The sequence below is a fragment of the Protopterus annectens genome, chromosome 6.part1 (assembly GCF_019279795.1).
Source record: "Protopterus annectens isolate FY-2018-M chromosome 6.part1, PAN1.0, whole genome shotgun sequence".
Classification (NCBI taxonomy): Eukaryota; Metazoa; Chordata; order Ceratodontiformes; family Protopteridae; genus Protopterus; species Protopterus annectens.
In genome coordinates, this window is record NC_056738.1 from 133,173,586 (window position 1) to 133,200,899 (window position 27,314).

General features: G+C 40.5%; 1 protein-coding gene across 3 annotated transcripts in view; it reads right to left on the bottom strand.

The window, feature by feature from the left end:
• GPR155 (G protein-coupled receptor 155) overlaps positions 1–27,314 on the bottom strand; it is a 782,878-nt gene that overhangs the window by 84,859 nt on the left and 670,705 nt on the right. For all 3 annotated transcript variants that reach the window (XM_044075558.1, XM_044075557.1, XM_044075559.1), the window contains exon 15: positions 24,708–24,845. In XM_044075558.1, coding sequence (XP_043931493.1) covers positions 24,708–24,845 — 138 coding nt within the window. The remainder of the gene's footprint in view (positions 1–24,707; positions 24,846–27,314) is intronic.

Consider the following 27,314-nt stretch of genomic DNA (forward strand, 5'->3'; position numbering starts at 1 on the left):
GCAGCTTTGTATGGGTTCTCCAAGAAGCTTTGTATGGGTTGCCAGGGAAATCACATTATTGTCTTTGGCTATTATGTTAAATGTTGGGCATGAGATAGATGTCTTGTTAGGTTGGAAGAGTAATAATTCAGTTTTGTTTAGGTTCAGGATTAGATGGGCATTGGCTAACCATGTTTCAACAGAAGTGAAAGATTCCTGTGTTTGAGAATGAAGAGTTGATAGAGAAGTGGCAGCACAGATAAGTGTTGAATCATCTGCATACAGTATTATAGAACCATGTGGAGTAGCTGTGTGTAGATTATTAGTAAAGCGGGAAAAAAAGAGAGGGCCCAAGACAGATCCTTGGGGGACACCAATGGATAAAGGAAGGCGTGGAGATAGGTCAGCCTGCCATAGAACAGATTGTTGATGGCCAGATAAATAGTTATGACACCATGCTGTGGCAGATGGTGAGAAGGATAGTTCACTTAGTACATCTATTAGTTTGGAATGGGAGACCATGTCAAAAGCTTTTGATAAGTCTAGAAAGATGGCAGATACAAAGTTGTTGTTATTCCTGTGATGGTTTACGGTATTAGTGAAGGATAAGAGAGCTGTAGTGGTACTATGTGATGGGCGAAACCCATGCTGAGTGTTTGCGAGAAGGTTATTTGTTAGTAAGAATTTCATGACCTGAAGATGAATACACCTTTCGAGTAGCTTAGAAAGAGGTGAAAGAATAGCAATTGGCCGACAGTTTGTTCTGTGGAATGTCCCCCTTTATGAAGTGGGACTACATGGGAAATTTTCCACAGTTGAGGGACCTTATTTTAGACAACGGATTTATAAGGATTGATACTGGGAAGGCTATAGATTCAGCTGCAATTTTGAGGTATTCACTGGGTAAGTTATCTATGGCAAGTGTAGTTGGTTTTAGTTTCTGTAATAGATTTTTGTATAGTGGCTATAGGAAAGTACAGTTGTGTACACTTACCATAAATGTAGATGTTCGAGTGTATTCACTGTTGCAGTCATCACATTTGGGTTATCCCTGCCAGAATAGCCTTTGGCCGGCCCGAATACCAGAGGTAGTATTTCTGCATCGGTTGCTGTCACTTCAGGACTGATGTCAGGTCGTCAGTAGTATAAAGTAAGACAGCTGACACCATTACATCAATTTTTCTTGCCCTAACCTGTCAGGAGCCCCCAAGTATAAGCCAGGTTCTGGTGGAAGAACCCCACCAGTAGAAAGTAAATACCAATATGTCCCTTGTAAGGAAAGAGAAGAAAAAAGGGGCTGCAACAATGACTACACTTGAACATCTATATTTATAGTAAGTGTACACAATTGTACTATGTTCTTCATGTTTCACTGCTGCAGTCATCACATTTGGGTTGATTCCCAAAGCTGAGGAAATGGGTGGAGGCAGTCAAGTAAACTAGGGACTAGCTAGGATGCCCTGCAAGACTGCAGAGGCAAACCCTGCCCTTGATTTGGAGAAGAGAGGCAGGTGGTAATGTTTGGTAAAAGTGTAAACAGATGTCCAGCTGGCAGCCTCCAGGATGTCCCCGTTAGGGACTCTCCTGAGGAAAGCTGCAGAGGTGGAGGCTGCTCTGGTGGAGTGAGTCCTAACCTCCTTGGGGGGAGGTTTTCCGTGTTGTTTGCAGTAGAAATGGATACAGTGTGCTATCTATTTGGAAATGGTTTGTTTGGAGATGGCTTTGCCTTCTGTCCCTGTAGCAAAGCTAACCAGCAATTGATCAGACTTTCTGAAGGATTTAGTCCTATCTAGATATAATATGAGCTGTCTGTACACATCTAGAGAGTGAATAATCCTTTTCCCCTTGTTCTGGGGATTAGGAAAGAAGGTGGGCAAATGAATGGATTGGTTGAGAGCCACACTGGACACCACCTTGGGCATGAAGGATGGGTTAGTCCTGAGGGATACCCTGTCAGCACGGAAGATGATGATGGGCTCCACAGCCATAAGTGCTTGCAGCTCGGAGACTCTTCTGGCTGAAGTGATGGCCAGAAGGAAAGCTGTCTTCCAGGAGAGAAAGTTTAGCTCTGCAGAAGAAGCTGGTTCAAAGGGGGGCAGGGTGAGCTTTTCCAACACAAAGTTATGGTCCCAAGTTGGGGCTGGAACTCTTCTTGGTGGCCTCAAGTTGCTAGCCCCTCTTAGGAACTGTTTGATCAAGGGGTGTGAGAAAAGGGGCTGCTCAGTGGGAAAATGAGCAGAGATAGCAGAGGCATGAATTTTAATGGAGGAAAAAGAGAGGCCACTGTGTAGAAGGTCAGCTAAGCAATCCGGGATGAGAGGGAGGGAGGGCTGTGCTGTACTGGCTCCCTTAGCCTGAATCCAGGTGTAGAACCTTCCCCATTTGTCAGCATAAGACTTTCTAGTGCTAGGGTGTCTGGCCTCATGTATAACATCTAGAACCTGTTTACTGAGGTTAGCAGATTGATTGTGGGGGGTTAGGGAATAAGCCAAGCTGCCAAATTGAGTGTCTGCAGTTGGAGATGCATGAATTCCCCTTCCCTGTGGGTCAGGACCTTTGGAATCTGAGGAAGATGCCATGGTGGCAGGGGGGCAGGCTGCACAGCAAGGGGGAGGCCAGTCTGGAGCTATGAGAATTGTCCTTGGTTTTTCCTCTTTTATTTGGAGCAGTACCCTGGGGATGAGAGGTAGTGGAGGAAAGGCATAGAACAATAGATTGACCCAGGGGAAGGACAGGGCATCCACCTTCCAAGCCATGCAGTGATTCTCCCTGGTGCAGAATTTGCTGAGCTGATGGTTGGTGTGGGAGGCAAAGAGGTCGACCTTCAGGATGCCCCATTTCTGAGTTACTAGGGTGAAGGTTCTTCTGTTGAGCTGCCACATGTGTAGGTCCAGAAGATTTCTGCTTAATTGGTCTGCCAGGGAGTTGAGAGACCCTGGGAGGAATTGTGCTAACAGGTGGTGTTGCATGGCAGAGGCTGTAAGCCAAAGGGTCATGGTCAGCCAGCATAGAGGATAGGAGGGAGTCCCTTCATGCTTGCTGATGTACCACATTACAGTGGTGTTGTCTGTTTTGATCAGGAGAGCCTATGGGGAGAGAAGGGGCTTGAAAGCTATCAAGGCATGCTGGACAGCCATCATCTCTTTTTGGCTGATATGCGGAGGGATTTGCTGTGGGCTCCATTGGCCCTGTATGCACCTGCCATCCAGGTGTGCACCCCATGCATAGTCTGATGCATCTGTGGTGAGGGTCTGGGTGGTGAGAAAGGTAGTCCTTTGTTGTGGAAGCATGATGTTGACCACCAAAGAAAATCTTTTCTGAGGCAAGGAATTATAGGTATGAGAGTCTCCAGGTCTTGACAGTGTTGACACCAAAGGCGTTTTAGGTACCACTGAAGTTTCCTCATATGCAGTCTGGCATATGGAATAAGTAGTATGCAAGATGTCATAAACCCTAGAGCTTGCAGGATCTTCCTTGCAGATAGCTGGGGTCTGGTGGCTAGTTGAGAGAAGTAGGCTGTCAGGAAAATTTGCATTTCTGGTGTAAGGAATGCCATCTGGGATGCTGTGTCCAGGCTTGCTCCCAGGAATATAATCCTTTGGGTGGGCACCTTTTTGGATTTCTTTTCATTGATTGTGTACCCTAGAGAGGTGAGTAGGGACTTTACAAAGGCCAGGTGCTTGAGCAGCTTTTCCTGGCTGTCTGCCTAAATTAGGCAGTTGTCTAAATATGGGTAAATCTGGATATTCCTTTGTCTACAAAAGGCAATGGCCAGAGCAAGACATTTTGTGAAAACTCTAGCAGCAGTAGATAAGCCAAAGGGAAGTGCAGAGAACTGAAAGTGCTGAGATCCTGCCCTGAAACATAAATATTTCCTGCAAGATTCCCTGACAGAAATGTGGAGGTAGGCCTCTTTTAGATCTAGGGTGGCTAGCCAAGCATCCCTGGACAGCATGGGTAGTAGCTGCTGGAGGGTAAGCATTTTGAATTTTGGGATCACCAGGAAGGTGTTTAGAATGGATAGATCGAGGATGGGGCACCAGGTGCCCTCTTTTCTGGGTACCAGAAAAGGTCTGGAGTAGAAACCTTGGCCTCTCTGTTCTGCAGGAATGTGCTCTACTGCCCTCATAGAGGGCAGGGAAAGGACTTGCTTTTGCATCTCTGCCCACTGGTTTGAAGGTAGATCTGGGAACCCTTTTGGGGTAGGAAGGGTGTGGAAAGAAAATCTGTATCCCTGGGATGCTATGTTGAGAACCCAGCGGTCGTTGGTAATGGTGGCCCAGGTGCTTGTGTGAAAGGAGAGTTTTCCTCCTACGGGTAAGTGAAGGTGGGGAAAGGGAGGGGGTGGGGGAGGTGAGTCGTCGTGAGTTCTTACCATAAGGGGTGGCTTAGAACTCCCTGGTTTTGAAGTGGAGGTAGTCTAATGCTTAGATCTCTGCATTCACTGTGGCTGCTGTCTGGGGGGGGGGGTCTGGGCTGGACTGGCTTAGTGGGAGCAGGAAAGGACCAGTGCTTCGTGGGACAATGCCTGGTGAACCTGGGTGGATGGACCTGTAGGAAATCCTTAACTGTCTGCATAGATTTAGCTTTTTCTTCCATCGTTTTTAAGACCTCTTCTGCCTTAGTGCCAAATAAGTTGTCTTTGTGCAATGGGGCATCCAACAATTTTGTATTTGACATGGTCTGGCAAGGGCTGTTCCTTAAGCCATACATGCCTTCTAATGACAGATCCGGTGACTGCTGCCCTGCAAGAAGCTTCTGGGGCATCAAAACAACAGTGCAAGGTGTGTTTAGTTACTTGACTTGCAGAATGCATTAACTCTTGTAACTCTTTAGATTCTGCACAAGCAAGAAAGAAAGACACTTTTTGTTTGAGGAGTTCCAGGGTATGTTGCTGAAATTTCAGCATATAGAACTGACAATTTAGTGCCCTGACAGCAAGAGCAGCTGAAGTATACACTTTTTTACCCCATCTGTCTAGTGCTCGAGAATCCCTATCTGAGGGGGTGGGATTCTTAGCAGAGGTTGCTTTAATCCCTTTAGGCCCTTGAGGAATTACCTCAGGGTCAGCAGTAGGATTTTTAAAAAGAAATTTGTGTGAGTCACTCTATAGTATCTGTCTGGTTTTCTGGGTGCAGGAGGGAGGGTGTCAGGAGTCAAGCTGGATTCCAGGAAAACATCCTCCACAACATCCAGAACTGGGGGGATGGCCAAAGGTCTGTGCTGTGGAAGATCTAAGAATTCCCTGAGTCTCTTTTTAGACTGAGGGTAGTCCTGACTCTCCCATTGGAAATGCTCCCTTAAGGTATGAAGGGTTTCTCCAAATGAAAAATCCTCTGGGGGAGAGGCGGAAGGGATGGAATCCTCTGCATCAGAATCCTTATAAGTAGAGAGGGGTTGCATGTCTTCATATTCAGATGCATTAGAGTCCTCTGACTCTTGTTCAGACAAAACTACAGGGGACAGATCTCTTTTCCTTTTGGAGGGGGTAGCTTGGCTTCCCCTGATCAGCATGATAAGGTCTTCCTCCATTTTAAGCATTTGAGACTGAGGCAAGGAAGCAGGTGCCTGAGACTGGGTCGTCGATTTCTTGGGTGTGGTTCGTACCTTGGGCCTAACAAACTTGGTCATTTTTGAAAGAACGGTATTCACGAAAGAAGACATCGGTTTGTGTTGAGAATCGGTAGTGTGAAGGACTTCCTTGGAAGCCGGTGGCTGCATAGAGGCTCTAGACCCATCCAACGTAGAGAGGACCGCAAAATCCTTAGTCAAAGAAGAGTTTTGCAGCATACCAGACTCCAAAAGGGTCTTGGTAGAGGCCTGCGAATCCACAGAAGCGAACATCAGGGGCTGCAAAAGAGCCTCACTGAGGACCGGAGAACTAACAACTAGCTTAATGGAAGCATCGTCGGTAGGTTTGGACCTGTGAGGTCTGTCTCTGTCTTTATCTTTACATATTTTCAGAAGATCTGCTGTTGGATGGCTTACAAAGCCATATCAGAGTTCAAGGACTGTAAGTGAAAATATCTAGCTACAATAAGGGCCCGACAATGGATAGTTCTGGTGTTGAACAAAGCATAGAAGCAACAGCGGGGGACGTTGTGGTCTGGGCATAAATAAGTGAAGCAGGAAGAATTAAAGTCTCTGTGTGGTATTTGATTTCCACAGGAGATACAATTGTTATTGGTTAGTGCAAGAAAAAAGGATTCCCAACAGGGTACTTACCTTTAGAAGACCTCAGCTTCAAATCGGTAGATGAAACTCAGTTAGCGGCCAACAGGCACCCATGTGAACTGCTTCTGCTTCGGGCTCCATGGCAAGAAGGACTGATGTAATGGTGTCGGCTGCCTTACTTTATACTACTGATGACCTGACATGAGTCCTGAAGCGACAGCAACCGATGCAGAAATACTAAGCCTCTGGTATTCGGGCTGGCCAAGGGCTACCCTGGCAGGGGTAAGCCAAATATGATGACTGCAACAGTTAAACATGAAGAACATCTGGGGAGAAAGAGAATGAGGCATTGCAAGTTGTAGACTTGGCTAGTTTTGTATCAAGAGTAGGAGTTTGCTGTTTGGAAAGGACAATTATCGATTCAGTAAAATGTTAAAATGGTAGCTATGCTATCGGAATTGTTGTGGATGTTTGACGCTGGTGTAATAGATTTCCCTGGGTGAAGGACTGAGTTTATAGCTGGCCAGAATTTTTGAGTTTTTTTTTTTATGTGTGTTTTGAATGTTATGATAGAAATCCATTTTATCCTGTTTTATTTGTTTTTTTTGCCTTATTTCCAAGTTCTTGATACTGTTGTTTAGAAACTACTGTGTTAGTCTTATGCCATAGTTCCCAGGCTTTATCTCTAGTTTTCAGAAGGGCCCTAGTGTCTCTGCTTAGCCAGGGAGCCTAGTTTAATTTTACTCTGATGGTTCTAACAGGGGCATGTGCATGTGCATTTAATATATCTAAGAAAGATTAACTGTTTTGGAGGGAATATAGCAGCAGTGCAACAATTTAAAAGTTTTGCAGTGTCCGCCCAGCACCAGACTACATATCGCAGGTCAGGATGAGAAATGGCTCAGCCACCAGGTAAGAAAAAGAAAAATGTATGCTATCTGATATGCATGCTATGGGTCCAACTTATAATGAAAAAGTAGAGGAACTGTTGTGTATGTGTATTTTAGCAGCAGCCGTTAACAGCAGAAATCTATTTAAGCAGACCACAGAGCAGTTTACCAGTGCAGCAGAACTGTGTTGTTTGTTGTGAAATCTATTAAGCAAGCAGCAGAATGGTTCCCTCATTATTCAGCGCTGTGGTTCCTTCGTCATTATTCAGTGCAAGGGGAGCGATTTTTTACTCTAGTTATTGCTGCCAGTCCATTCCATTTATCTGATACTCAGAGTCAGAAATCTATTTAAGCAGAGTGGTTCCCTCGTCGTTTGTTTTTTATTTATTTTTATTTTTATTTTATTTTACATTTGTTTACCGGGATAGTCCGAATGGACCAGGTCCATTTACAGCAGAGGGCTGGGGAGAAAAAGCTCCACATTTACATAACAATCAAAAAAAAAAATCAGACAGAAATGTAAAATATAAATTTCACAACACTGTTAAACTTGCAAAAATAATAAAAGGCAGTTGATTAAAAAACAGCACACCACCAGCTGCAAATTAAATATTTAATAATTACACACAGTATTTAGAGCTTTTATCTCATATCAAGTGAGACTTCTTCAGAATACATTCATACAAAAGCCAAAAGCATTTAAATAACCTTGTCAGTTAAAAATGCAAGTCATGTGACAACAGTAATCAATATTTAAAGACACCATTACAAAATAACATTTCTTCCTAAAATTATTACCTTTCTTTTACTAAAAAATAATATATAATATGTATACATCATAATATTACCAGCATAAATGTATATCATACTAAATATACTCTGTTATAAAATACATTAAATTTGAGTAGCCCTTTCATGTAGTAAGGGTGCGATAGATATAAAATCATTTAAGCCTGGTGGAAACATAGCAGCCATCTTATACTACCATTCAGTTTCCTTCTTTTTCAGCCTATTTTTCCAGTCACCCCCTCTGGGTTGTATTTTAACTATCTCTACAATACCAAACATGAATTTGTCAAAATTTTGGCAAACTTGAACATGTCTATATAGAGCATTAGAAACGTTTTTTATTTTTTTATTTTTGATATCATTTAGAAGCTCATATATCATGTTCTTCAAATGAGGTTCTGTTTTGCCTACATAAAAATGTTGGCATGATGAACATACTGCCAAATATACTATTCTACTTGTCAAACAATTCCCTTTCTGGAATAGCATCAGACTACGTAGTTCATTATTCAAGGAAATTATTTTTTCTTTATTAAAATATGGGCATTGACTACACATTCCACATGGGTGTGTACCTACAGATGTCATATCTATAGGATCTACCTTTTTCTCAAATCACTGTTTAAAATTAGGTCCTGTACTATTTATAAATCTTGGTGTACTACCCACTCTGTTTACAATGTCATGGTTTATCCTAAAGATATTCCAATTAGCCCTAAATGCTCCCTTAATTTCATATGAAAGATGATTATATTGTAGTACAAAAGCCTTTTCATATGATGTATACATATTATATGATAATATTATTTTTTTAGTAAAAGGTAATAATAATTTTAGGTAGAAATGTGATTTTGTAATGGTGTCTTTAAATACTGATTACTGTTGTCATGTGACCTGCATTTTTAACTGACAAGGTTATTTAAATGCTTTTGTATAAATGTATTCTGATGAGGTCTCACTTGATATGAGATGAGATGAAAGCGCCAATACTTTATGTAATTATTAAATATTTAATTCGCAGCTGGTGGTGTGCTGTTTTGGAACCAACTACCTTTTATTATTTTTACAAGAAATGTAAAACAGACAAAGAGAATATCAACAATATACGAAGTAATAAAAAAACCCAATATGGTTATCAAGGAAAATTTCATGCTAGAGATAAAGAAATTAGAGTTGTGGTACTGTAGCATATACACAGTAAGCATACTAGGAAGGAAGGTATATGAAGAAGCAAAATAAATGTTATGTAATACATAAACATGGCCAGGTGTTCATAAGATCTGATTTAAGTGAGTTTTTGAACAGTGTGGTAGTGGATGCAGAAGTCAGAGAAGAGGGGAGGGTATTCCATGTTCTAGACATGGTGTGGGAGAATAGGGCTTTCCCGGCATTATTGGTAGCCCTTGAGATACAGAGTAGTGATATGACAACAGAACAGACAGGCAATTAGCTTTGTAGTGAGTAAGAAACTGACTTAGCGCTGGGGTTTTATCAGGATGTTTCAGAATGTTATAGGCAGTGATTAGTTGGTGGTAACTGAATAGTTGAGGAAGTTCTAGCCATTGTAGGTCCCTTAGAGCCTGACAGTGGTGGGTTCTGAAACAGGAGGAGTTAGCAAACTTGGCACTTTTATTATAGCATGACTCAAGTTTCCCAAGATCAAGTTTTCTGGTCAGGGTAAGAATTGGTGCTGTGTATATTAGTGTGGACAATAGGCGAGTTTCGGCTAGGGTGATTTGTGCCTGATCTGAGAGGAAATTTTGTGTCTGTATAGTGTTCCCATTTTCTTGTGTACTTTTTTGATGGTTTGGGAAATATGGATATCAAAGAGGAGTTTTTTGTCACTTTCTAACCAAGGAGTTTAGTATGGGTTGAAGGAGAGATGCTAGTGCCATTTTTGGAAGTGATCATAAAGGAAAGAGGGGTAGTTTTCGAATTATTGGGGGTGAATAGGAGCAATTTACTCTTGTTAGGGTTTAGGATGAGTTGAATATCAGTAAACCATTTCTCCGCAGAGGTAAAGGATTCCTGAGTGAGTTGTTGTAGAGTGGTGAGAGATGGGGCAGAGCAGATTAGAGATTAATTATCTGCATACTAGATGAGTGTGGCATGTTGGGTGGAGGTATGGAGATTGTTGGTGAAAACAGAAAAAAGAAGTGGGCCCAGTACTGAGCCTTGTGGCACTCCAATGGTAGTAAGGGAGATAATGTGCCTTACCACTGGATGGATTGCTGCCTGTCTGATAAGATAGTTCTTGAACCAGGCCACAGAAGAGGGGACAAAAGATAGGGAGGCTATCTAGTAGTAAGGAGTGTGAGACTATATCAAAAGCTTTGCAGAGATCTAAGAATATAGCAGTTACAAAGTTATTGCCATTTCTGTGTTGGTTGACCAAATTAGTAAAAGAGAGAAGGGCAGTAGTTGTACTATGGTATGGCCAGAATCCATGTGTGGTGGAAAGAAGTTTGTGTGTGTTCAGGAATTGCATAACCTGAGAATGGATATATTTCTCAAGTAGCTTAGATAAGGGAGATAGTATGGCAAGTGGACGGTAATTTGAGAAGATGAAGGAGTTGCCACCTTTATGAAGTGGAATGATATATGAAACTTTCCACAGATGACAGATATAGGCTTCCTGTATTGAGTGGTTGATAAGGATAGAGACAGGATAAGATAAGGATTCAGCAGCTAGTTTTAGGAAGTTGGCAGGTATACTATCAGCTGCAAGGGTGGTAGGTTTCAATTTTAGGAGGAGTTTTTTAATTGTAGAGATGGGAACAGGAGATAGGGCAAAGGAAGGAATGTTATCTGGACAATTGGTTGGGGTGCACTTCTGGTTGTTTTTGGATAGTTGGGTTGATAATGTCAGAATTGATTCGATGAAATGGTGATTAAATTGGGAGGCTATGCTCTTGCTATTAACGTTGGAGCTAGGAGCTGGAGTGATGGTTTTGCCTGGTTTTAGTAGGGAGTTGACAGTTTGCCAAAATTTTCTGAAGATTATTTGAGCATTTGCTTTGAACTTTTATCTGATATTGCTGCTAGTCTGTGTACCTATTTAAGCGTCATTATCTACTTTTATCTGAGATTGCTGCCAGTCTCTGTACCTATTTAAGTGTCATTATTTGCTTTTACCTGAGATTGCTGCCAGTCTATGTATCTATTTAAGCAGAGTGCTCCTGTTATTTCTGTGTCTTAAGCAGAGTGGTTCCCTTGTGTATCTATTTTTAGATTATATTGGTGTGTGTGTGTGTGTTAAGCAGAGTGGTTCCTGGCTCCCTTCTGTATTTATTTTTAGAGGATATTAGTGTGTGTGTGTGTGTGTGTGTGTGTGTGTGTGTGTGTGTGTGTGTGTGTGTGTGTGTGTGTGTGTGTGTGTGTGTGTGTGTGTATGTGTGTTAAGCAGAGTGGTTCCTGGTTTCCTTGTGTATTTATTTTTAGATGATATTGGTGTGTGTGTGTTAAGCAGAGTGGTTCCTGGCTCCCTTCTGTATTTATTTTTAGAGGATATTAGTGTGTGTGTGTGTGTGTGTGTGTGTGTGTGTGTGTGTGTGTGTGTGCGTGTGTGTGTGTGTGTATGTGTGTTAAGCAGAGTGGTTCCCAGTTCCCTTGTGTATTTATTTTTAGATGATATTATATGTATGTGTGTGTGTGTGTGTGTGTGTGTGTGTGTGTGTGTGTGTGTGTGTGTGTGTGTGTGTGTGTGTGTGTATAAAATGCCTCACTTGAGTATACTGGGTATACCTGGTAGTTAGTGTTACTCAGGCTCAAACACTGTACCTTAGGTACAAGGAGCAAGAGCCTGAATTCCCTGCCCATACCACCACTTGTGATTCCTTGTACTTCAATGAATTGTTTGGCTCATACATATTTTAGTCTGTTTCTCTTAAAATGTGTGGTTTTCTAGCAAATCAGCAAGAACTGAATTCACTAAATAATAATAGCCATTTAAGTTTCAGTCTTCCTATTTTTCAGGAAAGACATAATAACATAAAACATATTCTAGCAACTTTCCAAGATTATACAAGTAATGTTTAAAATGTGCCCCTGGTTTTTGGGCTTTTGCCCTCCCCCAATACATTTTGGCTTTTTCCAGATTTCTTGTGCTGCACTGTTCTTCAGGCAGAGAGAAGTTTAGTGCTGCTTATGCAAAGTCTGTGTTGCTAGTAGTACAAAAGGCAGAATACTTGCTTTTGATGCAGAATGCTGTGGGTCTATTCCCACAATATGTAGATGGATTCCGGATAATGTACTGTGTTGTACTTTTAAAGGGGGTGGATGCTGCAGTCCAGAGAATGTCATCTTTGGCAGAGATACCTAGTAACTATGAACCTGTTTAGCAGTTTAGCATCCATTCCCTGTTGCAATATTACTAGCTTATCATTTTTTAATGTTACATAGGCAATTTATTCCTCAAGGGCAACAGGCCCTTTAGATTACTTTTACTTATGCAGAGATTGTGCATACTTACTGATACTGGTGGAATGTAGAAGTCTGAGTAGACTTTTATGATGGAAATGTTCTGAATTGGGCAGTTTTGTTATTACTGGTTCATGCATTTTGTTTCATTGCTTACTGGAAAAATGTTCACAACAATACATTTAAAACACGCTCTAACAAGTGTGCTGTATTATACAAGGAATATAATTTAATATAATCCAGAAGGTGTATCAAAGTACACATGTATGTTTCATGTACAAGCGGCCTATGATTTGAAAACAGCCTAAAGGTAACCTTTATCTGCCACTGACCAAATGCATTTTCTTTGAATGTGGGTTTCAATGCTGTTTCAATGAATGTCAGTTTCAAGGGCAGAGAAGTTTTAATGCTACTTCTATTTTCATTGTGAGACTGCATTGCTTTGTTTAGCAGATGTCTATTAGTGTCTGCGCTATAAAATGTAAAATAAATGGTTTAAATAAAATCCAAATAATCATTGTAGATGTAAAGCAGTATGCACATTACAGTGTTTATGGTAAATGGGGAAAAATAGCCAAGTAATGGGACATTTAAATGGCTGCAGGGGGAGGCTGTGTATGGGATGGCCCCATTCAACCATGATTTTGTGAGGGGGGAAGGGCAGCAAACTCAAAGACAGCCCCAGGCGGCACAAACTCTAGCTATGCCACTGATCAGTAGGCTATAGAGAATGACTTTTGGAGGTCCTAGCAAAATATAATATTCTTTTGCTAAGATTAGAATATTGTCTACCATTAAATGCCCTACTTTTATAACAAAACCCACACACTGCAAGTCACCAAAAACAAAATCCTAAGGTTCATCATCTTCTCCCTTCCCAGTGAACATCATTGCTACACATTTTAAAAAAAGATGGTTACCATTTACCACAGGGTCTGGGGCCATATTTTGGTTGTCTTTTCTTCAGTTTGTGTTTGAGAGTTGGTATCCCACAATGGAATGTCTGGGGTTACATAATTATGTATGCAAATGTTATGTTAATCAGTGTACAGAAATTTCTACCTATTTTTCATGGGCCTTTGTTCAGATTTTTGAAGTTTCCAGGCTGAGGTATGGGTTGCTTGACATACTTTTCATAGCAAAATTTGATGCAATCAATAAGTCACCTTGGCAGAGTTGGTTTACTTTTTTGTTCAAACTTGTTTTATGCAAAACCAACAAATAGCTGGTTATTTTTTCTGAAATATCTGGTTGTGTGTAAGAAGAATTTCAGTTGCCTGTGGACATCTAGACAATGCAAGAGATGTCTCATTATAGAAATAGCTTGAAAAAGAAGATAGATTAATGGACTTAGTCTAGTCTCTGTGGCTGTCTTTGGCATAAAGGATGGGTTAGTAAAAAGGGTTATCTTGTCCTTATGGAAGGACAAACATGAAGAAGCAACTCAAAAGTCTGAAGCTCAGATATTCATCCACCTGAGGTATTTGCCAGCAAAAAACAATGTGCCAGGATAGGTACTTTAAGATCCAATGATGATGCAAGTTTAAAAGGTGGTAGAGTTAAATTTTGCAGCATAAAATTTTGGCTCTATGGATAAAATGGACCCGAGGAGAAAACTGCCTCTGAGGAAGGCTTTACACAGCTTAAGAGAAGCCAGTGTTGTCATACAACCTTTGATAAAAACTGAATACAGCCAAAACCACAATTTGACTGATGAGAAAACTAAGTCATGAGTAATGCAGAACAGGCAGAATGGGACCTATGAGCGGTTACAAGCCCCATGGAGGCTGCCAATACTGCAAACCCACATCACTTTTGTTTGTCAGTTTTCTCGGTGTTGGGCCTCAGGACACTGGGAAGGATTTATATACACCAAAAAAGTAACCATTATGTTTTTTTTTATGTCTAGCACCCCGGCAAAATACCTCTAAAGACTTAGACTTATTCAATTGCAATTAGGGAGGCAGTTAAGGATGTTTACTTTGAAGCTTGTGATATGAACAGGATAAATTTATTATCACAGAAATCAAGAATTATTACAATACAGGTGCAATGTGGAAAATAACACAGTGATTTATTTTGTTATAGAATATAATGTATTCACAAAGCTGCTGAAAATGATGGTGAGAAAACACTGGAATATATTAGGACAGGATGAACATTTGAGTTAGGAGAACTTAAAATTAAATATTTCTTATATAAAAGGTGGAAACAAAATATTAATCACCCCAATTGTGCACATTGGGTAGGGGGTGTCACCATCAGCAGTGATCATCATCAAGAGTCAATGTTCACACTGCCAGGTAGCTAGCCTTGACAAAGTTCTTCTTCCATAACCAAACCCCATGAATGCACACTCGTAATGATAGCCAATTTAGTCTGCCCAGCCCACTTACTGTATGTCTTTGGAACATGGGAGGAAACCGCAGCACCCATTGACAACCTACGCAAACACAGGGAGAACATGAATAGTCCCCAAGGATCCCCAGCCGAGAATCGAAATGGAGAACCTCTTGCCATAAGGCAACAACACTACCTGTTGTGCCATGGTGCTGTCCACTCAATCATGATAAACGAATTAAACTACCGGTGGATTGGATGATGCTGTGGGGAACTTTTCCTTATGGCAATGGTAGTACCTGTAGGTATGCAACACAAGTGAAGTATATTAATAAGAAAAAAGTTTCAGTATTATGGGTTTTATGCATGTCATTCTAAAGCAGTTTTATATGTGATAAATTGCAAACAGCACAAGACAAGCCTTTTGATGCAAGCAGGACACGGACACCAAAATTAGCGCTTTCGTCCACTTTATTACACATGAACTTCTTCAGAAAATCTGATAAATTGTTTTGGGGATTAAATTATTATAGACAAACAAAAAAGAAATTTAAAGTACGAATACTAGAACGTATAAATGACAAAAAAATAAGAGGTTTGAAAATCCAGTAGAACATGTTAATAAATAACATACAGGCAATGCAAACTATGTGTGGTGTTACAGATGTTAAATGTAAGGAATGATAGTTTGATTGTGAATGTCTGAAGTTCCAAACTTTGAAACCCCATGGGCTAACTAATGAATTGTACTGGAAAATGTTATGTGATAGTTAATTATGTGTGTGTGCATATCTACACCCACACATACATCTGTTTCCTGCTATTAATATTTTATTTAATATTAGTTTATTTTGTATGTTTGGATTTTTTTTTATGTTTTTCATATGTTTTTCTTTTAATCAAAATATATTAGAGATTTATTCGATGGCAAGTCATGTGATTCAGGTTTTTATTTAAAAAATGGTGCATACATTAGGAAGAATATGGATGACCCTAGGAGGATAAGTGGTCTCCCCGGCCATCAATGGTAATGGAGAAACTGTGTGGCTAGTCTAAGGAAGCAAAGGATGGGTGAAGGAGGTGAGGCTTACTGGATGAGTGACTGATCAGGGCTCTGAAGGGCCAGAAAGGGGTTCCAAATGTAATAAGGCTTAAAGGGAGCTGTGAGAATGACCTTGTACTTGTTCACTCTGGCTTTCTGTATAAACTCTGAGATCACTAGTACAGCATGGAAGTCATACAGTAGCCCTAAGTGCCAGTTCTGGACTAGAGAGTCCCTGGGCTTCTGCTCCAGAAGAGAGGACTGGTAAAATGTTGATACACTTGGAATTGGCTGGGGATGCAAAAGAACACAGCAAGGCTTCCTCAATTACCAGAAGATTCTCAATGCAACTGTCAAACTCGGGGACCACTCATATTGCATCAGAAGGCAAAACAGAGCCTGTTTGCCAGAGAATTGGCTTGACATGTCTTATGGATTACTATCAGAAAGTGGTCTATTAATATAGCCCATTCTCAAACTCACATGATCTCTCTGACTTATTTACCATTCCAGGGCTGTACTGTCTGTGTGAATAAACAGGGCACCTTGTGGGAAAGACTACTGAAGCACTTGAAGGGTAAGAAGTATTGCTCTCATTTCCAACATACACATATAGTTTGGCCTTCTGTTGTGACTACACCCCCTTGGACCTTCCTATCCCGACAATGTCCCCCATCTGACCCCTGGGCTGAGGCATCCAGTGATGTGTGTGTGTGTGTGTGTGTGTGTGTGTGTGTGTGTGTGTGTGTGTGTGTGTGTGCATGCGCATTTACCAGGACAGATGAGTTCTGCAAGATCTGGATATCCTGTTTTGAAAAGTGAGCTGGGGTCCACGATCTAACACCATTGTACTTTTAAGGGTCAACTGAAGAACTCTCATGGGAAACCTTTTATGAGGAGCAAAGTAAACATTGGCTGCCATTATCCTAGTGCTTTGAAACATACGTGGACCAGTACTGAAGCTTTGAGTAGGATCACATTCATTATTTGCTGTACAAGTAGAATTATTTGAGGTATCGGACTCTGCAACTGACTTTGTCTAGATGCACCCTATTTAAGGCTCAGAGCTGCTAATAAGCTGCTTCCTACAGTCTAGGGTACAGGTTTGATTCCTTCCACCTCCCCCTGCCTACTTCATGACGATTAGCAAGTCAGTTAACCACATGATGCTCTTGGATATCACTGAAAAAGGGACACTTTTGTCCAGTGGACTTATCCAATCAACAAATTAAATTAAATAAATAATAAATTAAATAACATTTTGCAAGATTCCCATCTGTGACTTTACAGTGTAATGCCTAGGGACTGGAATGTGGACAGTAGATGCTCCAGCACTGATGTGACCAGGAACTAGTCCTCTAGATAAGGACATATTTTGTTCACTGCAGCCTCTAGTTAACTGCTGTGCTGCTACCATGACCGCATTTTTGGTGAATATCCTTGTGGCTGTATTGAGACCAAACAGAGGGGTTGGAAACTGGTAATGACTGGAAGCACAGAAACTTCCTTAACTCCTTCAATATACTGATGTGCAAGTAAGAATCTTGGAAGTCTAGAGAACACATCAAGTCCCTCTTGGCTAGGCAAGGGAGCATTGCTTGCTCAAAGGCCATCCAGAATGAAATCTTGGGGATAAACTGATTTAGACCACTTAAAACTGAGATGGTTCTGAGGTCCTTTATTTTTCTCAGAACCAGTTTTTTTTCTTGAACAATACTTGTCCGCTTTCCCATCTGATGTGACCTGCTGAACATCTCTATTTTGTACAAGGTTGCCTTTCATTGATGCGATGGGTTCATTAGGTAATGGAAGGGATGATAGCTTTGGCACAGTGTGGAAGGTATTTTGCATCCTCTGGATATTAAAGTCCTGATCCATTTGTCATTTGTGATGAAATACTATGCAAAGAAATAGATGGACATGTGATCCCTAACTGGCTGCAGAGTGGAACAACCAGTGAAGTCTTCAGGGACCCCACTGGGATTGCCCAGCAGGTGAAAAGTCTCATAACCCATTAATTTGCCCAATGTTTCTGTCTGTGTAAGTGTCCATAGTGAAAGGAACCATAGGCACACTGGCCTCTCCCAGATTGCTCATTCCACTGCTGCTGGAAGATATGGTTGAATCATATCTATTTAAAACTTTTTAGATTCCTAGCAAAGGCCCTTTGTGATGCTTGAAAGTATACCTTCACAGCAGTAACAGTCACACCTTCTCCCTGACCTGTGGCTAAAAGTGCCACAGCCATTAAAAGGGGCACTTAGAAATGATACCTTGAAATCTTCAGAGAAGTTTGACAGTCTCAGTAGGGCATGACAACAAACTTACACTGCTGCCATAGCTGATCCATCTGCAACTTATATCATAGTTGCTATCTGGGAAGTTAGTTGTGCCTTGAGGCCTCCTTTTTTGCACTGAAGAACTTTATTTACAGTCTAGATTAATACTTAACAACATGTCAACCGTAAGGAGTTCAGATAAACACTAATGCACTCCGAGAGAACATACCTAAATGTAAGACACAGAAAATTCTAGCACAGACTCATCATTAAAAGGAAAACATGTTTAACCAATCCCATTCTTAATAATGTTTGAGTTCCCTGCTTTGCTTCCCATTGTTCCACTTACTTTTTCCCTTTCCGCCTTATACTTTATTGTACTACAGTACAAGTAACAATGATAACAAGGAAACCATTAACTTACAAAAACTATGCATAATATCTACATGGATCAGCATATACCACCAAGCAAAATACACTTATGATAATAACATAAATAGCACGAATTATAATTTCCAGACAGGGCATTCCACATAGCAAATATTCCAGTTCACTAACCTGTAACACTTTCTATTATCCCTTTTTCCCACTGCCCCCCCCCCCCCCCATGTTACTGTCCAGTTCCAGGAAGAACACATCTATCAGAAATCTCATACATCAGATTATATGCTCAACTAAATGTATCATCTCTACATTTGACATCTGCTTAATTTCTGGACTGCCCACTACACATTTTGGGACATAACTGAATAGAACTTGCATGCAGAATACAACAAACACCCTAACATTTCTTCCCAAAGTAACTTCATTGTTTTCTTGTCCGTGTTCTTAATACCATCATATTTTTGTAATTCAAGGAGGTTAATGTTCTTAACCTCCAGTCCTCCACTTACTCTCTCTAGCATTTGTAACAACTTTGCTGGGGTCCCCCTCTTCCCCATTGGCCAATTTCAACTTTTAAAAAGCTTACTTCTCCGGTTGAAATTACCATTACAACTCCATATTCAATTGTAATTCACCCCTAACCTCCTACTATGTTTCACACCTACTTTCTTTTACAAACTGCCCCCAGAATTTCAAACTTGTCCCTTTTATTTGCTACCTCCATGAGACTAATTATTCTTCTTACTGTCCTTCCATCATCAGCTATTATCTCATCCTTCCATCCTTTTATTATTTCCTTATCACATATTTTTCTTACACTTTTTTGGAGTCTATACAACAGCCCCCCTTACTGTCTGTTCAAATTCCACTGAACTATTAATCTCACCATGACTCTTTCCCTTTGCAGCTCTAGTCTCTTTTCCCAAACAATGCTTTTCCAGTCTGCTTCAAATCCTGAGTATGCACATCTAAGCATGAAAGTTGATACACTAGCAACTAAATATGTTCTAAGATCTGGTACACCCAGACTCCCTCCCCTCCCTGTCCACAGCCATTATCACATATTCATGCCCCACTCTAGGCCTCTCATAGTTCCATAAAAATCTAATTGTTTTGTTTATCTTTTTAAAAAGTGCTGCTGTTGGAAGTCACCAGAAAACCTGTCCAGGATACAAAAACTGCAGAAACACAAACAACTTCAGTACTTTGACTCTCTGATTCTGATCCAAGGGCACACCCTTCCCCTTGCTAAACACCCCCTCAGTATCTCTAATGCTGTCTCACAGGGCCCCTAGTAAGGTGTTCTCAACTGTGTCCCTTAATCAAATTCCCAGATACTGCACCTAAAACTGCTTCCCTAGCCTTCCCCCTTCCATCCGGTATGTAGTCGATTGCTAACATTTGTGTTTTAATTTTGCAGCTAGTCTTCCTACCAAAACTCTCCACCTATCCCTATAGCTATTTTAAATCTTCCTGTAGATATGTAAAGGTCACCAGATCATCATCCATAAAGTGTGTAATCTTTCCCTGTCTATTTCTCCATTCATACTTCCTGATTCCTGAATTATGCTCTAGTAACACTAATGGATCTATATACAATGCAGGTAACTGGGAAACTAGGCAGCCATGCCTCATTCTCCTAACTATCTCTATCCTGTCAGAAAGCATGGCCCCTTATTTTAATCCTCGTTGTTTACCCACTATATAGGGATTTTAACTCTTTCAGTATTTTTTCAGGAAACCTTACCTCTCCATTAAGTGAAACAAATAATTCAGTGTCTAGGGATACTATTGCTAACCTCCTCAGAGTATCCTCAGCATATTGTATTATTAATAGAGTATGTATGCCTCAGACTATCCTCAGCACACTGCATCATCAACAGAGTATGTATGCATGTATGACATTCTCTGCCATCCTCCTTCCCTCCACAAATCCATACTGGTCCATGTGTATGATCTCTGGCAACAATAAAGGCTCCCTGCTTGCCAATATAATCTATAATCATGGTTTAGGACTGAAATAGGTCTATATGAGGAAGATTTTATACTGGATCCTTCCCGTGTTTTGGAAGCAATGTCACAACTGTGTCTCTCCATGTCTCAGGTGATTTTCTCCCATTCAGAAAATTACACTAAACAGCCCTAATCACATCTCTATTACATTTTCCCTCTGTAAGCTCCACATTTCTAAAGTTATCCCATCACTTCCCAGTGACTTCCCCTTTGCTGTATGAGTCCTTACCTTATTCTTCTCCTCCCATGTAATCATGTCTATTAACTGTTCTATCCCTATCTCTGATATACTGGAGAGGCTCAGCTGCCCCCCCCTTCCCCCCAATCTTCCGGCTCATCTTATATTCTGACAATCTGATACAGTTTGATTACTTTTATATAAATGTAAATTTGACTATGTCACAAGTGATAATTCAATAAAGGTGCTTATGTGAACCACTCTTGGTGTTTCTGGGAAAAATATGTAAACCCCTCTTGTTCTCTAGCCTCAGCTCCCACCAACCAAACATCTTCCAACCCTAAACTCCTAGTCAGCCCTCCCAGAAATTTCCCTGTTGCGAAAAACTCCTGGCTATTGGACTGCAACTGACAATTTCCTAGTCACTATATTACAGTCCCCTACTATAAAAGTTCTCCCTTCTCACTAAAATCTCTCTAATCTTTCTTCTTGCTGCTTTTGGAAGTAAGTAGGGTACCACTATGGTAATCTTCTGGCCTTGTAGCCAACCTTTAATGCCTGCCAAACAACCTACTCCATCTTCCAGCATTGCCTCAATCTGTATTCTCACAGTTTTTCTCAGCAGCATGAGTCTCTGGCACCTTTTCCTTTCCCATGTTGCTGCTGCAATCACTTTAAATCCCCCTGTACTTAACTTTCTGGGCTCCTCACTCTGTAAATGCAGTCTTACAAGTGCCAGCATATCTCCCCCTAAATTTTAATTACATAAAGAATCCTGTCCCTCTTAACTTGGTTAACTTGTTCACATTCCATTCTAAAACCCTTGTAACTCCTTATCCACTGTAATCAAATCCTGCTTCGCCTTGTGCCTTATTACAATCTCTTCGCTACTCTTCCTGGTCTCTTGTTCTCTTCTCCTCTGTCCTTTCAACCTTTACAATTTCCGAACTTGGGTTTTCAGGCCATCTTTAGATATACTCTATCCAATTCACATCCTGATTCTACTCCATTCCCCCTCCATCCCCAAATTTTCCCATTTATAACTATATACATGTTTATATTTATCGCTTCCACGGTTTGAGATCTCTTATTTCCTCTATCACTCCTGTTTGCCCTTTTTCAACCATTAGTATAGCTGTACTATCTGCATTCAGACAAGTCCAGTCAACCCCTCCACTCATCATAACTTTCACCTCCTCCTTGGTCTCCTCTTTCACCATCAGCCCTATGCCCATTCTACTCCTTTCCTTTTAATACTTGGCTGTGTTTCCTTAAAATAATTTGCCAACTTTCTACAAACTAGCCACCCCTTTTCATATCGTCTCGCCATCTTGATTCTCTTCCTCTGCCATTAAGGCATTCACCCCACAGCTATTAGCCCCTTAAGTATTTATAGCTTTTCACTTTCTTCCCACAGTTTGCGTATTGGGGTAATTCCGATTATTCAAGTCGAAGATCTGTAATGCATATGTTTAACAGCCAAACACTTAGCTAGGCCCATTTCTCTTGTGCTCTTCTAATGCAACACCCCTTCTTGAGCCCTACAGTTCTCATTTAATGTCTATACCTCCTTGCCCCTTACTAATCTCCTAACCTACTTTACTCCTCTACCCATTCCTTTGATCCTATCCTTATTTTAAATTTTCACCTTAATCTATTGGCTCTCTCCTTCTGCTTGTTATTTAATTTTTCCTAAGTCTCAATTACAAGATTCCCCCTACCTTTTTTGTATAGTAATGGTACCACTCTCCTGGCATCTAAACTTCTAATATCATCTCCCTCACCTTGCACTATTCTCTTACATCACAATAATTTCTGCTCACATGGACATCTAGTTTTCTTTTTACTTTTTAATATATAACTTACTTATACCATTATATTAAAAAAGCAAGTTATTCTACATGCAGCTTATGTAGTCACCTCAGTAGTTATTTTAACTGGAGTCCACCTTTAAAGATGAAGACAGTCTCTCACCTGGAGGGCCTGATAACTCTGGGAACTCACAGGAATCTTTAACCACATCCAGTTGGCTACCACGTAATACTCCAACAAAGCAAGAGAGGAAAAACAATGCCCCCTTGTTTCCTTACATAAATACAGTTCCAAAAGTCCATACAACATATATTCTATTGTCCAACAGTGCAAGCAACATACAGTTAACTATCTTTCAGTCCATAACTGTTTATTTCCTACGTCTCTCTCAAGTCTGTTCCTTGCTGATGTCCACCTGGCTTCTCTCTCCTGCTCCTCACTTCTCTTATAATCTTGTCTCTCGTCTTCAATTTGCACAACATGAATAAATTCTCTTCCTTGACTGTAACCCACACTTCCCACTACTCTTTCTTTGTGCTGTGACTCCTTAAACTCTGCCACCACACTGCCTCTTGCAACCCAAGGAACATGTATTGGCTTCTGCAACATATTCATAGCCTCTTCAGGATTAGTACAAGTCTTGGTCACTCCCAGTAAAAACAGTTTACAATTCATTGGGTAGAGCATTCTCCAGTGCATTTCTTTATGGCAGCATGTCTTCATTACCAGAACAAAAATGTTCTTTTGCTTGTCTCCTATGAGAAATCTCGTTTAATAAAAACTTGTTTCCCCTACCTTCAGTGCTGTCTCCAGTTTCCATACTACTCCCAGCACTATCATAACTTAGGTGGAATATCTCATTATAATATGCCTAGGGCACCTTCTATTCTCCACTACTGGATTCCATGGAGCCGAATGTGCTCGCTGCAGTTCTACTTCTCCTTTCATCCATCTAAGCAACAGGTCCATCATTAACAGCACATATTCTCAACCCTCTAATTGCTCTGGTACTCCTACTAGCTGAATATTCCTTCTTCTCACTCAGTTTTCATTTTCAATCTGACTTTCTTCTATATATTTCAGCCTGGTGTCAACCACTTCCTCCCCCGCCTTCAACTTCATGTCTGTCTACCCAGGTTGGTACAAAGATGAAGAAATACCTGAATAGACCTAATCAAACCTGTTGTCATAGGTTCATAGAAGGTAACTAGGCTAACGACCCTACAGCCTTTACAAGCCTAGCCATATTTATCCTGTTGCCCCAACTGTCAGTAGTTAGGTGAGTGAAGTTCACAGAGGTAAGGATCTATGGTAGTTAATACTGACTTTCTCTATCCAGGAGGGAGATGGGCACAACACCAGGAATGAATCTATGGTCACCCATCCATTGAACTAGGTTGCGTTTGAAAAGGGTCAGTGAGAGACTCTGTTTCACGTGAACTGGAAGCTTGTTCCAGAGAAGTGGCAGTCTCCGCAGGAAAAAGATGAGACGTACCACAAAGGCTGTCATGAGACAAACATGTCACACTAAAAAATAAATTCTTTAATGTAAACAGATCTGAAGGTTTTTACCAAAAGCGCTTATCCACCCTAGAACTTTGTTTTATGCTACTTGGATTTTTACTGTTTACATTAAAGAATTTGTTTTTTAATGTGACATGTTTGTCTCATGACAGCCTTGGTGGTACGTCTCATCTTTTCCTGCATTTTCTCTACTTGTTGAGACCACCTTTGGTAACGTAGTGTCTTTGTTTTTATGTAAGTGGCAGTCTCTGGGAGATCTCCAGCATTACCTGTTCACATCAGAGGCTAGGTTAAGATCCCGGGAGCAAGTGACCTTCGTGCAGTTTTATGAATGTGTAGCATTTCTATCAGGGCTGGTTCAGAGACTGCTCAGTAAGTCAGGCACAGGTCACCTGTTAGCAACTTGTAGGAGATAGAATACAATTAACAGGGTTACTTTCAGTCTTTCCGCATAAGACTTGTTTTGTGTACCTTGTTATTTATTGGTGAGAAACCTCTGTGGTCTCTCCAATTGTTGCAGGAGTCTGTTAGATACATGCAAAAGGGAGCACTGTACTCATTATTGGTCTGATGACGTCCAAGTATCATGGAATGACAACATTCTTAGATCTAGATGGGATGCCTTTACTTATTACTTATACTTGTCAATTAAGTGAAATGACGGATTCTGATGCAAATAAAAAGTTCCACAGTAATTGAGTACACAATGATACAGCAATTTGCATGGTTAAGATACATATGCTTTAATAAAAAATGTAGAATTGCAAATGCTAAAGTCTGCCTACCCCCCTCAGCTGGGTACAAAGACAAGGGAGACATCAGACACGAATTAAATCTGTTATCAATTAAAGTGATGTTTTTTTATAAATAAATGAAAGACATACCTTCTTTCCATGACAATATCTTTAACACACTGATCTTTATGATAGGCAACAAACTGCTGGCATGTCATCCGAATCTCTTCTGGCACTGAAGCATCAGTTGGAGATGCAGTTTGCCTACCTTTCCAGAGACTTTTCAGTCTAAAAACAAAGCAGTAATTTAAACAAATAAATATGTACCCTTATGTATATACTTGAAAATATAAGTATCTAACTGCTCTGCATGTCAGTATGAGGCAAGCAGTGTATCTACTGTAAAGATAAGCCAGCATGTTGACTTTTATAAGAAAAAATGCACCATGTTGTTCTGCTTGCCTGCCACAGTCAAAACGCAGAGAAGAAAACACCCTGGGAAATGTTAAATCAAAGGACCAAAAATCCCATTCCTGACAGTCACCCTTTAACGAAAAGCAATGTTTTTCTTACACTGCCACTCAGTCTGTTTTTATTTCTACATTCTAACAACTTTTCCTGTGAAGGTGTTGTAATCATATTATGTACTATACTAACCTGAATGGCGTGTTAATAGCACTTTAAAGCACATGGAAGTCAGAAAAAAAAAATACAGTGGGTAGCAAAACAAAAAAACAAACAAAAAAAAAACCAATGCTTTTCTTCATAAGACACTTAGTGGTAAGGTGTATGTTTTGGGGCAGCAATGTTTTAGGAGCAGGACATTATAGCTTTGTGAACTTTCCTTTTAAGGATAGCAAAACAAGAAACAACAACATGGAATATCTCTGTGTTTTACAATGCCAAAGGTCAGGCTGATTTACTACTAGTCAACAAATCCAAGTACTTCTAACCTTAATAAGCTTATACTCCCAGAATAACTGACTCTGTCCCAAAGGTAATGAACTAGGTGCATGTCTTTTCATTCTTATGTGGGGCATATGTAGTAGAATGAATGACTTACCCAGTAAGGAACAAGTTTATTTTCATGAAAATGAGTTCTTAAATGTGCTAGGAAAACTGTTTATGCTTCTTTTAAAAAAATGGTACTGGATGATGTAAGCGTTTTAAGCGGTAAGGAAATATTAAATGGAAAATGGCAGTGTTCTGTTCAAGAACACATGATTAAAGCAGTTGTACATTGACCAACTATGTAGTTGTACGTTGTTGTATACTGCAGGAAAGGAACTGCAAAAGGGAACAGGTATGTGGTAACCAGAGACAGAGGATGAAGATATATGCAATGGCTGGGATGAGGTGGGGAAACAGCTCTAATTATACAAGCAAGACAAACCATTTGTTCTAAAACTAGCACTTTCGAGCTTAAGTACTCATTAAGTTACAAACACTCAAAACTGAGTGATGGAGCATTATAATACCTTGAAACTGTTCAACAGTGTGGAGGCATTCTTTTATTTTAGTCAACCAAAGGGGAAGCTGTGGACAATGAATAATAAAGAGTTGACGGAATACATCTGGGAGAGGAAGGGGCAAGAGTTAAGTGGGATAAGTCGATCCTCCCAGTAAAGTGGTTTAGGATTACTAGATTTGAAGGGATAATATACAGCTACACAGATAAGGCTCTCTTACATAATACAAGTTGAAGGTTATATCTCAAACAGGAAAGGGTTGATGATGAAGCGGGTAGGGGTTCAAGAGAAAAGAAGAAGGTGGGAGTTTGGATGCACATCCTTGAGGAGAATATTAACAACCATACAGAATATTACATACATTAAGTTGCAGAAAGTACTCTAAGAACTAAACCGAAATGGTAAAGAAAAAAGGAGAGTTTGCCAATAGGGATGACTGCAAGTAGGGTTACATAAGATAGGCAAGAGAAGGCTGGAATTTACTGGTAAAGGAGCCAAAGTATTGGGATCAAATAACTAGAGAGGGAAATGTAACAGAGTGGGATGAAACCAAAAAGAAGCTTGGATCGCAGGTTAGAGACTGCCTTCACTACCAGGGATTGATAGCGTACAAAGAGAAAGGGATGGGGGGGTCCTAAGTGAAAGACCCACTCTGGTAGAGTTTTCAGTCAAATTTAGAACAGAAGGTGCAGTTAAAAAAAGAGAATTAGCACAGCATATGAAACACTGCATAATAACTTTAAAATCAATCAGAGGAAGATAGAAAGGTTGGGAAGAGAGACCGTAAAGGCAATTTGTGTTTGCATGGGTATTTTTATACTTCAAGCAGCCTGCAGAGATTTTTTTCCCTCAGGTAGACACCAAATGTTGGAAGTATGATGGAGAAAGAAAGGTAAATGGGAAATGGAACCAACTGGCAGATTTTAAACACTCATTACAGAGTACTTTGTCAGAAATATTAGGGAAGCAGATTGTTGTAACAAAGAAAATAATTCTTACTAAATTTAATGCTATTGGCTGGACAAAAGTAACTACTAGAAAATGGAAATCAAAATATAAACCAGCTGCAACTGTAGTACTGAACACTGTAAGGCCATTACGAGCACTCACATTGTCAGGATGCTGCTGAAGGCATAAAACATTCTCATGGCTGCCTGAACGAACACCCCTTTTTGACTCCTGTCCTTATTCCAAGTGAAATTCCCAGGTAAAAGAATAAATGGCCCATGTCCAACTTGGGAGAGGCTTGATAGCTGGCAGATATTGAGGCAAAAAGGACACAGATGAA